Source organism: Lynx rufus, unplaced genomic scaffold, assembly GCF_022079265.1.
Source record: "Lynx rufus isolate CCGP_SWC_20201006 ecotype Redwood Valley unplaced genomic scaffold, mLynRuf1.p SCAF_10, whole genome shotgun sequence".
In the NCBI taxonomy this organism is placed as follows: domain Eukaryota; kingdom Metazoa; phylum Chordata; class Mammalia; order Carnivora; family Felidae; genus Lynx; species Lynx rufus.
The window spans coordinates 86,767,288-86,780,711 of NW_025814824.1; the positions used below are offsets into that span (position 1 = coordinate 86,767,288).

Sequence of the window (13,424 nt, forward strand, 5' to 3'; positions counted from 1 at the left end):
GGATGAGGCTGAGTCCTTGCACTCACTGTGACCCAAAGTCCCCAGTGTCCAGAGCAGCAGGGTAGAGAGCCCTCCTTGGTTCCTGAGCCCCCCACCCCATTTCACAGCGTGCAGATGCATGTTCCCATTGTCCCCCCACCAGGAAGGAACAGAGACTGTAGCCTCAGAGCTCTGCTATGGCAAGCTGTCCAATTTGTGGCTGCATGCCTAGCTTGGGGTTTCAGTTCACTGGGCCCACAAGAGAGGCCAAGTCCCTTAGGGCGAGCTGAGGTCTGGGTTCACCCTGCCAATGGGACGTGGAGGAGGGAAGGGGCTGATTCATGGTGGGAATGATGGGGCTCTGGAATGGTGGGGATTCAAAGCTCACAGCCATGAAAGAATTCTTGAGGAATCTTTGGTTCAGAAAAGGTGATTTTATTAAAGCACGGGGACAGGACTCTTGGGCAGAAAGAGCTACACTGGGGTTGTGAAGAGTGACTGGTTATATACCATGGGGTTGGGGGACATAAAGTCAAGAGGAAGTTTCTAAAGGGATTTTCATATGCTCAAGTAGACTCCCACATTACTGGAGGCCTGGATGTTGTCAAGCTAAGGTTGTTTTGCTTTCTAGCAAAGCATTAACATTCAGACAGTAAGGAATTCCTGGAGAAATGTTATACTCTGTGTGTGCCTCAAGTGTTTGTCAAAATGGGCTGCAGGTCATAATGAAATTTAATTCCATCTCCCATTTTCTTCTTGCCATTGCTCCCCATATGACTATGGAGGGAGGGCGATATTTGGACTCCAGGAAATGGAGTGTAGTTTTCTGGAGATTAGGCTCTTGGTAAGATTCCCCCTTTCTCCTAATTTACTAGGACATAGGTAAACTGATGGAGGACTGTGTTCTCTATCACTTAACCATTTGATTTCTTTCCTTTCCTTTGGTCTTGGGTGTCCAGGAGTGCCTGAGGAATGTCACAGAGATCCCACCTGGCGGGAGGGGAGCATGCTAGCATGTGTTTTCCCCTCAGCTTGCCTTATGTTCCCTCATCAGGAACATTCCCCAGTAGGCCTTCGGTGGTAGGGGGAGGGGAAGGGTTTTTCACCCTGTGCCACGGCCTAGGGTGGGTCCCTGGGAGGGCCAGGATCTGGGCTCCATGAGCAGCACAGGGTACACTCTGTCCTTCCCTACCAGGAATGTCCCTTTGGGTTGCCTCCCTTTCCCTGTCCCTTTGGAGAAGCACAAAGCAGCTTGGGCTCTGTTGGTTTGAGGCATTCTCTGCTTTCATCAGGTGCAGGATGGGGGTCCCACCACACTTACCCCACCCTGCACTTGGGCCCCAGAGAGAGGCTCCTGGAGGTCAGAGATGACAGCTGGTCCAGATCAGAGACCCTTGTCCTCACACAGTGCTAACCAGGGAGAAGAGAGTGTGGAGGGAGTCAGTGTCCTTGCCAGAGATGTGGAGATATGGGGAATGCATCCTCCAGCCTCCTGGATCTTTCTGCCCCTCATCTTGCATAATCCTGACCTGAGGGGAAGGGCAGAGAGCTTGCCATGATCCTCAGCACGAGTTGCTGGCAATTGCCTCACCCTTCCAGGATTTGGCAAAGGATAAGTCGCTCCACCCTGGGGTGAGCCATTGGACACAGAGACCATAAATAGCATCCCCCCAGAAGGCTCCTCACTCATCCCCTCTTTCAGGGAAACTGAAAGTGGTGCCTGCCTCCTTGGCTCTGAAGTCATGGCCTTAGGTATCCTGTGGCTGGGCCTTGCCCTGCTGGGTGCTCTGCAGACCCATGCCCAGGATTCTACCCCAAACCTGATCCCAGCCCCACCTCTGCTCTCGGTCCCTGTGGAGCCTGACTTCCAGAATGAGAAGGTAAGTGACCTGGAGGTGCAGCTGCAGGGAGGTCCCAGGATGAGTGTCAACAGAGGGGAGGAGAGACAGGATGGGCTCAGGCTTTAGCTCAGTCTGCCGTCTGGTGCCCTGATGGAAGGCACACCCCGTGCCTCCATCCACACCCAACCTTGCTGACAAGAGGGTCAGCTGAGCAGACTCCCCTAGTTCACACTCTCTTCCATAATCCCTGCAGTCCATGCAAGGTGGGAACATCTTCAGGCCCTCTACATGATGAGGAAACTGAGGCTCAGGAATGCCAGCTGGCCACTTGTCAAGTGTTACCCTGTCCTTGACACACTGAGGGCTCCCGCCTGGCCTGATGGTCTCCAGCTCCTGCCAGGCTCATCAGCCCAGCCTGTGTGGCCAGCTGGGTCCCAGCAGCCCAGTTAGAGGGGCTTCTGGTTGAGGCCCAGGCTGCCTAGAGGTGCCCGCAGGAATGGAGCAGGAGGGCCCCCTGGGGCTGCTCCTGGCTCTGCCTATTATCAGCCTCCATTGTAGTTCCAGGGGAAATGGTACTTCTTAGGATTGGCAGGGAACGGATTCAATAAAGAAAAGCACAGGAGGATGAAGATGTACATTGCCAACTACGAGCTGAACGAAGACAACAGCTACAATGTCACGTCTACTGTGGCCTGGTGAGAGCCACCAGCTAGTAGGGGAGTATGTAGGGCCTAGAGGGCTGCCCTGGGAGTCCAAGAGGCATACTGAAGACATAGCCAAGGGGTGACCAAAGCTGAAAGATGATAATTCATCCTACCACTGGGTACTGGGTCCCTGTATTTATTCCTTCTTTCATTTACTAAATCAACATTTCTTGGTCATTTCAGCACAGACACAAAACAGTACTGCGGTTGGACAAAAGCGATCATCAGTGACAAGACAAAGAGAGCTCAGGGTGTCCTAGAATGGGAGGAGGGTCGGTGGATCCAGCCTGGAATCCCACCTTGAGCTTTGTCCAGGGCTTCCAGGGAGGTGGTCTGTGGGCTGGACCTTGAGAAACCAAATTGCATCAGGAGACCTGGGACCTTTATGGCAGGGCTGCTGGACTGAGTCAGAGAGAGCCACTTCTTCAAGAAATAGCAAGCCATCTCATGGCTGCCCTGAACAGGAGTTGATGAGCAGTCTGGTGGGGGCCAGTGGGTGGCCACCCTGGCAGGAGCCTCAGGTACTGGTGAAGAGCAGGTGTGGCTGTAGCAGAGAGAGGAATGATGGTGTGCAGCCCAGGAGGCTTATCAGTCATAGGAGGGAAATGACCAGAGCATGGGCAGATTAGGACCTAGAGAGGGGAGCCAAGGATTACCCAGCTCCCCTGGGTTTCTGGCTCTGGCACTTGGGGATGAGGTAGAGCATTGGTCATGGAAGGAACAGAAGAAAGGCAAGTGTGGGGAGATTGGCTCTGGGGTGCCAGGGGACCAGGTGGGATGCAGGTGAAAGGTCAGGTTTAGCCCAACAGCTAAGGGAGTCTTTGGCATCCAGCAGACTGGAGCCTCAGTGGTGATTCCCCCCAGGAGAGGTTACAGCGGGTGCCTGCAAGATAAGTATAGGGAACAGGGGCACCTGGTAGCTCAGTTGTTTAAGCGTCCAACTTTGTCTTTGGTCATGATCTCAGGGTTTGTGGGTTTGAGCCCTGGGTCGGGTTCTGTGCTGACAGCTCAGAGCCTGGACGCTGCTTTGGATTCTGTGTCTTCCTCTCTCTCTGTCCCTCCTCATCTCTTGCTCTGTCTCTCTCTTTCTCAAAAATTAATGTATATCTAAAAAAAGTTTTAAAAAAGGGGGGACAATTCCTCAGGTGGGGGAAGACAGTAGAGAGGGAAGGCTACCAAGGGGAAACAGCCCAGAAGAAGGAAGGACAGCACGTGCTGGGGAGAGAGTCTGAGCAGGTCAGGTGACTCAGGGCAGAGTTGGCAGGGAAAGGCAGGGATGGGCTCAGTGGGGAAGACCCAGGCCAATTCCAGGGGTGGGGTGCATGTCTCCTGCTGTGGCAGGGTGGGCTGTCACCCTCTTTCCCACCCATCTCTTGCTTCCACAGGAACCAGACCTGTCATCCCTCGACCAAAATTTTCCTCCCAAATTTGCGTCTAGGCCAATTCAACCTGGGCAACATTGAGCGTGAGTCCTGAGTGGGGTGTGCATCTCAGGGGCCCCGGACCTCCCTGCCCCTCCACATAGATGCCAAACAGTGGAGTCCGAGGAGGAATCAATAGCTCCCTCTGCCTGGCCAGGGCATGCTGATCCCTCACCATCCACCATGCAGGTTACACTGGAATCCAGAACTACACTTCAAAAGTGGTGACCACAGACTACAACCAGTTTGCCATACTGTACTTCAAGAAAGTTCACGACAACCAGGAGTACATCAAGGTCATCCTCTTTGGTGGGTCTTACACCTGGTGCGACCCGGTTCTTGTTCATGCTGCGGGAGAAGAGGCCCATCGCATCCAGCCCCCAGGTCCCCTTCACTCTGAGCCCCAGGGAGGCGGGAGAGAGGTCTTTCCACAGAACCCCTCATGAAGAAGGGGTCTGAGTCTTTGTTCACGCATTCGACAATCATTATGGAGCTTTCACCAGCCACTAACCAGCTGTCTTGGCCACAGGGAGGACCAAGGAGGTGCCTTCTGTACCGAAGGCAATCTTCATCAGCTTCATCAAATCCCTGGGCCTCACCGACGACCACATCATCTTCCCTATCCCCAATGGTAATCACCAGCTGGGCAGAGGAGAAAGGCACATGGGGACTGTCCAGGCCTGATGTTGCCTTACTAGGGAAGGGGGGAGAGGAGGGATGAAGGCCCCTGCTGTAGTCACTGGAGCCCCAGGAGCCACTTCAGGTTCCGGAAGATGCTGCCACACCCAGGGTTCTGGTTCCCAAGTATTCCTCCTTCACAAGAGCTCAGGCCTGCCCACATGAGAATTGCAGGCCTGGGGCCAAGTTAACTCATTCTCCTGACCTGGCCACATCCCCCTCCACGCAGGCCAGTTTTTCCTGGGTCACCTCCCCCTTTGCCCTGGGGCTGGCTCACTACTGACTTGGGAGGCGCCCTTGTCTTCAGGCAGCCTGGTCTGGTCAGGTGCTTCCCCAAGGCTGAGGGTGTGTCAGGACTCAGCAGGTAAATAGGCAGAAGGCTTGGTGCCCAAACTGGAGTGTGGCTGGGCCTCACCTGCCTCCTTTGGAGAATGGGTGTCACCCAGGTCTGCTTGTCCTCAGGCCTCTCCTCCAATCCCTGCCCCATCATCCAGCCCTCTGCTGTACCATCTATGAAAGGAGCCCCAGAGCTTCTGTGGCTAGACTAGACTGAGGCCCAGCGCAGCCCAGAGGCAGTGCAGGGGCCCTGGAGGTCAGGGACCCCACAAACACATCCTTGCCCATGCTGACCACTCTGTCCCCCACAGATGAGTGCATGGATAAGTAAGCAAGTGTGCGGTAAGTATGGCTGCAGAGGAGGCTGATTGGAACCATGGTGCAACTGGAGCGGGGTCCCAGGTCTTCCTTTGTCCAACCTGCCCAGCACTGCTGTCCTCTTTATTCCCCTGACTCCCTCTCAGGTGCCCTTCGGCTTTCTCTCCACCCCATGCCCTCCCACCGGCCTGTATCCAGGGCACCGCCCAGCTGTCCCCACCAGCCTGGACACCATTGAGAGAGCCAGGGGACCCTCTAACTGCACAGCCCACCAGCTGCTCCCCAGGCTTCCCAGCTGACAGAACCCTTTCTTGGTTGCTAAATAAACACATGTCCCCCAGTTCCCATTCTGTGGTCCTTGACTTCTGTGCCTTCTAAGAGAAAAGAGCAAAAGGCAGGCTCCTATTAGCATCACTCCCAGGAACTCTGGTCCCCTGGAAGGGATGAAGGCCCCAAAAGCAGAGTCCAGTCTGACTGAACACTCCTAGCTGAACATTCCCAACTCCAGGCCCAGCCCCACACCAGCAGCTGCCCTCACTTGCCCTTGCCTCCTAGCACACTGAGGGGCCACATTTCACATCTTACACCATGTCAGCCACCGGCAGCAGGTCCAATGGCAGTGTCCCAGCCAGAAGGCCAAGAAAGAATTCTTGAAGACGTCTTTAATGCAAAAATGTAATTTTATTAAAGCACAAGGACAGGACCCATGGACAGAAAGAGCTGAACTTGGGTTGTGAAGAGTGACTGTTTATACACTATGGCTTTGGAGGAGGCAAATTCAAGGGAAGTTTTTAAAGAGATTTTCATATGCTAAAGAAGATTTACAGAGTACTGGAGGTCTAGCTATAGTCAAGCTAAAGTATTTTTCCCTCTAGCAAAGCATTAACATTAACACAGTGGGGAGTTCCTGGTGAAATGTTCTTCTCTGCCAGCCTCAATTAGCTGCAGGGTATCTGATAATTTAATGTTCCCTGCCATTTCCTTCTTGTCTTTCTTCCCCATATTACTATGAGGGGTGATGTGGGGGCTCCAGGAAACTGAGTCTATAGGTTTCTGGAGATTGGGCTATTGATAAGATTGCCTTTTTCTTCTAATTTACTAAGATATTTGTGAACTGATGGAGACTCATGTCCTGCATGACTGGGATCTCTATCAGTTAACCATTTGTTTTCTTTCCTTTGTTCTTGGGCAGCCAGGAGTGTCTGAGGAATGTCACACACAACTCACCTGGGGTGGGGGGAGGGGTAATACTAGCTTGTACTTGGCCCTCAGCTTGCCTTATTCTCCCTCATCATATCACCCCTAAACAATTTTGACCCTTACATCTTTAAGGTTGTTGAAGGTGGAAGTCCCATCTTCTGTAGCTATTTCTTGCTCAGTAGGGGCATAGGATGTCCCTATCCATGAGTCAATATTGATCAGTTGGGGAACATATGGAAGAGCTACAGAGGAAGAGGCAGCTGCATCCAAGGTAGACAATGAGTATTCACCTCCTTTAGTAGAAAGGATCATCCGTTGGATTGAAGTTATTGTAGTGATGGAGTCTTGTCATGACGCAGAGAGACAAGGGAGAAACAGCAAAACGTAATTAGAATAACAAGAAAGAATTGCCCAAATAAAAGTCCTTTGTAATTGATGAAAATCCTCAAGTCCAGGAGTTTAACCAATCATTAAAAGAAAGGGAGGGATTGTTTTAGGCACCAATTTGAGTATTCTGGTCAGTTAGAAATCCAGAAATATGTTGTGATAATCTAGAATGTATATTGATGAAGTTTTGGGGTGGTGGTGGGTTGTCCAGAGCTGACCTCCAAGAAAGAATTCCTGAAGATGTCTTTGGTGCAAAAAGGTGATTTTATTAAAGCACAGGGACAGGACCCAGGGGCAGGAAGAGCTGCACTGGGGCTGTGATGGGTAACTGATTATATACCCTCAGGATGGAGGGTGTCATGGATAGAATAAGTCTCTAAGGTATTTTGGAAGTAAGGTTTCCAAGACCTTAAAGGGCTTCCTGTTGCTAGAGAAACACCTCTTATTACCATTGAATAAAACTTCAGTCATGAGACCCTTCAGATGCATATCAGGGACATAAACTTGGAGTATGATTTCTAGCATATACCTTGGGGCAGTTGAGATAAAGGAAATAGACTTACAGGATCCTGGAGGTTGGGATAATGTTGGGCTAAGGTTCTCTTTGCCCCTAGCAAAGTGTTATTAATGAGACAGCTGAGCTCCTAAGGGAGGTCACTGCTGGTTTCAAGGACTTGCCAACAGGCTGTAGGCAGTAAGAGGATTTAATTTTTCATTTGCCTAAATTTCCTACATCACCATGGCAAGCACTTAAATGCCTTTCCTTTGTTCTTGGGTAGCCAGGAGTGTTCATTCGAGGAATACCACACATATTCCACCTAGGGGAGGGGGGATATGCCAACCTGTTTTGCCCTCAGTTTGCTACATGATCTGTCGTCATATCTCCCCCAAAACAATTTTGACCTTTATATCTTAAAGGTTGTTGAAGGAAGAAGGTCTCATCTTCCTTAGTTTCTTCCTGCTGAGTAGAGGCATAGAGTAGTCCCTACCTATGGGTCAATATTGGTCCCTTAGGGAACATACAGGGCAGTAAGGTGAGGCAGCTGAATCCAAGATGGACAACATGTATGAACCACCTTGAGTAGAAAGGATCATGTGTTGACTTGAAGTAATTGCAGTGATAGAGTCTTGGCACCAGGCAGAGAGACTTGGGGAAAAATAGCAAAACATAAGTAGAATAACAAGAAAGATTAGCTCAAATGAAAAGTCCTTTGGTAGCTAACAAAAATCCTCCAGTCCAAGAGTTTAGCCCATCACTAAAGGAAAGAGAGGAATTGTTTCATGTGTCAATTTGAGTATTCATGTCAGTTAAAATCCTGAAAATTTGTTATAGTCTGGAATGTATATATACCATTTCATTCTTATGAGAGTTTCAGTTCCCCTTGTGCAGCACTTAAAACATCTGAGGCCATTCTGTTCTGTATAAGTGTTTTATGCATTTGGGTTATTTTGGTATTTAGAAATATGTTACTTTGAGAGTCATTTAAGGCCTTAACTGTGTAACAGGTGGTGTATTAGTTTTGTTTAGTAAGCCAGCAGGTAATTAAAAAGAGGTACTTTCATAGAAAAAAGAAAAATACAGGTTAATGGTGAGAGCAGATAACAAACCCAGTGTCTCCTAGTACTGCCATGAGATTTTTTTAGACGTTAGGCTGGTGAGAACAGGGAGCAGGAATCAAACTGGTCTTTCTGGTTTCTCAAATGTCTGTGTGATCATTTTGAATGGCTCATTGTTATAAGGAACTGTTAGTAGAAATTGGGAAAAGAAGATGAAAAAAAAGGTACAACCATCCTAAGAGAAGTTGGAGGTCTTCCACAAGTTCACAGGAATAAGAAGGCACATTAGTTTGCTCATTGAATTCCTGGGAAGGGGGTACAGGTTTTATTTTAGATACAGGAGCTCATGAAGTGTTCCCCTCTAACTTTATTGCAGTGTGAGTACATAATATGACCCAGTAGGAGCCCTTCCATTTTGTAGTTAAATTCCCTGCTGTATTAGACTTTCAACCCTTTAATAAACCAGGTGTTTTGGGTTTATATGGGGTGGGTTTCTAGTAACTGTCAGATCAGGTGTAGGAAGGATATATTTTGCATATTTACTTAGAAATTCATGAATTAACTGAGCCTCAAATGAATGATTGAATAAAGCAATATATTTTATCTGTTGATAGGTCTACAGTGAGAAAAGACTTTTCATATACAATTGGGGGAGTCCACCCCACTTTCCAGTTGCTCAAATGCTTGTATGCCCAATGGGTCCTGTTACTATTCCCACAGAATAAGAAGCAAAAAGTTGTCCATACCTGTGCTATTATGATAATTTTTCTGAAGTTTACCTCACATTGTCCAGTTAGGCAAACAACATTTAAAGACAATCAGAATTTAACATTTGTAACAATGAGTTACTGAAACAGTTTCTTTCTCTCTAAACACCCTCATTTCCAGAGATAGCCAGATCAAGACTAATTTGCTTGTAAAACAAGTCCAGTTTTCATAAACTTGCCCTAATTGTTTACATAAGCTCAGCTAAAATAGTGATTGATCATATAGATCTTCTTTAATTTGCTTTCCTGTAACTTTTTATAAAGAATCTACATTGAATTTTCAGTAGCCCCTCCAGGCCAGAAGCCAAGCCAAATACTTGGCATCAAACATGCCTGCAATACCTGCAGATTTGGGCGAATTCCCCTCGACAAGGTCCCCAAGATATCCTGAGGTCCCTGCACCTGCCCAGAAGTGACATTCTTTACTCACCTGGTAAGGCTGCTGGGAACACTGTAAGCAAGGCATCAGGTCAACATTTCCAAGGGGCTTTATTGGCTCCATGTTTCATAAAGTCAACCTTAGTTCCCTAAAGCCATATGGTCATATTGGGGTCTATGCATTTCTCTCAAATAGGACATTCCAGTCAAAGCCGTAGTAAAATAAATAGTATTTTCAATTTTACAAGGAGAATAGATTCTCACTGAACTTACACAGGTAAGTATGATGACTGTGGAAGTATACTCACTGAGACTTTTTGAATTTCAGAGGGTTCATTCAGGTAGAGAGAAAAGTTAGATGTTTCAATTTATTTACAGAGGGATATTTTATCACATTTCTGTACATTATAAATATCTTAAGAGAAAGTTTCCTTAATATGGAAGAGCGAACATTAGAGAGCCAGCAATGTTTCCCACAAGAGTCACCAAAACTATAACCTTTCTCAGTTCATTTAGTCCCATATTACTAACTGTTGTTCAGTTCAAATGCAGCTTTTTAGTTCTGGAAATTCTTACCTGTTTTAGTTTTAGGATTTTAAAGCTGTCAAATGCCTGAATTTGTCCTAAATGCCCTTTTTATAAATCCTCTTGAAGAGGAAACACGTTTTGAAAGAGAATAAATGCAATAATTATAAGTGACAAAACTCACAAATGGACATGGTTAACAATCTGATGAGAGTCGTTATGATACAATTGATAGGGAAATTCAGTTATTTCTGTGATACACAACACTTTGATAATCAGAATGTGAAGTGACAACTTTATTACAAAAACATATTAAACTTTAGGGATTGCACATATCTTTGAACAGTTACAACATTTACCCAAGCAATATAAAGTAAGGTTTACCATTCTTTAACAGGGTTTCCACTTAACATACCTAATAAAAAGCCCTCGTTGGTCACAAAGACTTTCTTTACAATTTAATTCCTGGGAACTTTGTTAAACCTTAGAAAGTTATAGAGCACATCTGAAATGGGATTCAGATCATTACAAATCTTAACGCTTTAAAATATTTATTTAATCAAGATGGCAATAAGAGATTCCAAAGGCAAATATATAGGGTTATACAGATGTTAGAAAAACTTAGCTCCTTTAACAGAAGTTTTAACTAAGCGATCAATGACCTGATAAAGACGAAACCTAAAGCTGTGGTTTCCCGGCAGACAAAACAGAAAACAATCTTTGTTTATTATTATTATTATTATTATTTATCAAGATCCGAACCATCAAAAAACTTTGTCTTTTGAACAGAGAGAAATGCAGAATTTCAACCTTATACCAGTGTACTTTTAAAAATCCACTCATTGCAACTTAGTCTGTCCTAACTACACGTGAAATTCCTTTCCAAAGATTTCCTTCACGAACCTTCTACAACTTTCCTTTGCGTGCAAATTTTCTCCCAAGCCCTTTTTCTCCAAACCAGTCTCATTTAGGACAGAATTACTTTCTCTTACTAAAACAAAAAATACATTTCCATTCCTTCTATCTTTTTAACACATTCCTACTTTTTTACATATAGAGTGACTTTCCTTATTTCTATCAGTCTTAATTATGTTTAGCAGAATTTTGACTCTTAGAAACCTTACTCTCCAGCTGAGACTAAGTAGGACCCAATTCTAAACTGTTACACCAGAATCCTTTAGATGGCAAATTCATGAATCAATTAAGCACAAAGCACGTTTTCCAAGACCCAAATATTACTACTTTCTCTGCATTAAGAAGTCAAAAGCACAAATCTATGTTCAGTAATCAATGCTTTAGCACTCCATTCTATTTGGAAAAGACCTAGATATCCAATGAATTCAATCCCATTTACTCAAGTGTCAGATTACCAAAGACTTTGCAAGCTCTCTTAACAATTATCCATGAAAACTTTGAGATACGCAAAATTAACCATTATTTTAAGTCATCTTGTTGCTAACAAATTACAACAGAGACATGAGCTTATTTGATCTTTAGGAAACCTTGGTAGAATAAAGTTTTATATTTGATGCTGATAACTCTAAATACATATCTATCTTAGTTAAACCAACAAACTTAAATAAGCTTAAACGTCGAATACGTTCCACCTGCGTTCACTTAAAAGACCATCAATTTGTTCCCCATTGTCACATTTTACCTGGGACAGCAGTGGGAGAATCTGAAGTGGGTGATCCAAAGGGGTGCTCATCGCTCCTTGACATCGCAGGTGGGAGGATGGTATAGAAGCCAGTTATGTAGGTCACACAGAGGGTGATGCAGAAACAGGAGGAGGGAGAAGGGAAGGCAGAAGAGGCGAAATGCCAGAGGCAGAGAGAGAGGATTTCTGGTTCTAAACTTTGTCAGCTGGGAAAGAGGAGATGCCATGTTTGTTTGTTTGTTTGTTTTCCATCAAAGTGGAAATAGGGAGTCTACGTCGGGCTAGAGAAGACAAGGGATTTCCCTGAAACAAAGGGAGTTTGGGCAGCTGCTTGGGAATAGTCTTTAAAGTCCACGTCTCAAGGTAGACTACCCACAGTTGGCTCCAATTATAGCTGATAACTCAGGAAATGAATGAGGGAGAGACTCCCACATCTATTAGGAAGAGGAACAGAGAGAAAGAGTCAGCATTCCCTTTGTCAGGGAGGGCCTTTGCTTCCACTAGCACCTGAGTTCCATCAGGAGGAGACCTGTTCGGACATCCACTATACCCGGAGGGAGTTTACTAGCCAAACACATTTGGGCAAGTGCATTCTGCAAGAGGCCTTTTGGTCCAGGTCCTGACTTAGATCTGTGAAGGCCTGGACCTAGGGTACCTCTGTGCATTGATTCTGTTTCCTGTAGAAGACCTCTAACTTCTAGATCATACTAAGGCCATACACAGTTACATGACATCAGCCCTTTCCTAAATTTTGCAATCCAATTTGTTTCCAGTGGGTTAAAAAGGCATCCCAAGGGAGAGTCCTTGGGTACTGAGGAGAAGCTCCTGTCCTACTCCTAGAGACAGAAAAGTAGAGAAGGTCCATTACCATGAAAATCCAACCCCCGCCCCCCATCTCCACTCCCAGGTGGCATCACCCATGCAGGATGTATCAGAGGTTCCTGAGGTGTCAAACTGAGCTGAGGCATACCTTGAACCAAATTGCTATGATCACCAACCATTAAGGGCTTCTGTAGGAGGGATGGTGGTGTTCCCCCCCACTTTCCCATTGTATCCTAGTCTACAAATAGGTGCCAGCAGAAGGACCTAATTTGCTTTGCTGAGAAGGCTGCAGAAACCACCATTTTTAACCCATGGAAATAACTGGAAAGGTTTTACAAGGGGGAATTGCCCAATTTTGTTACTTTATTAGTAGTTAGTAGAGGACATTGAAAACAGTGAAGACAGAAACCCATCATGATCTCAGTGACATTCCAACACTTTACAGCCAACATCCTAGGAAATGGTCTTTACAGCCAATGTCCTAGGAAATGGTTCCCAGTTGAGTTTATATTCAATCAGGTACTGGTTTTGCGGGCTTGCAGGGGAGGGCCCACAGCCAAAAGTAGCTAGGCCAGGGATGTGGATGGGATACTTTAGACCAATGAGGAGGACACCTCACACAGGGGTCTTAAGATTTGCATCTGTGCTAGTCACTTAGGTGGCTGTCCCATGCCCAACACAGATGACCATGTATAAGGACAGGAATAAAGAGAGGGCACAAGTTTCTGGGCCTTTTTACCATTCTGGCCTGGGGATTCACTTGCAGCCAAGAGACAGGCTCTCACCTCCCCATAGAGTAGCCACGGGCTACAGGAGTACAGCCTGAGCAATGGAGACAGGAAAGTGTTCTAATA

General features: G+C 46.4%; 1 protein-coding gene across 1 annotated transcript; it reads left to right on the forward strand.

Moving 5' to 3' along the window:
* Nucleotides 1-1,721: 1,721 nt before the first annotated feature.
* Nucleotides 1,722-5,290, forward strand: LOC124526915 (neutrophil gelatinase-associated lipocalin-like). Its single transcript, XM_047100116.1, has 6 exons — nucleotides 1,722-1,859; nucleotides 2,379-2,515; nucleotides 3,910-3,989; nucleotides 4,135-4,254; nucleotides 4,475-4,576; nucleotides 5,271-5,290. Exons 1-6 carry the CDS (start codon nucleotides 1,722-1,724, stop codon nucleotides 5,288-5,290), a joined length of 597 nt encoding a protein of 198 aa, XP_046956072.1.
* The last annotated feature ends 8,134 nt before the right edge of the window (nucleotides 5,291-13,424 follow it).

What these genes read in the sequence shown, in the direction of transcription:
- LOC124526915 (XM_047100116.1), top strand. Translation starts at nt 1,722, where the DNA reads ATGGCCTTAGGTATCCTGTGGCTGGGCCTTGCCCTGCTGGGTGCTCTG. An exon ending in GTCACGTCTACTGTGGCCTG is followed by an intron (nt 2,516 to 3,909) that starts GTGAGAGCCACC and finishes TTGCTTCCACAG; the next exon opens with GAACCAGACCTGTCATCCCT. An exon ending in CATCAAGGTCATCCTCTTTG is followed by an intron (nt 4,255 to 4,474) that starts GTGGGTCTTACA and finishes TCTTGGCCACAG; the next exon opens with GGAGGACCAAGGAGGTGCCT.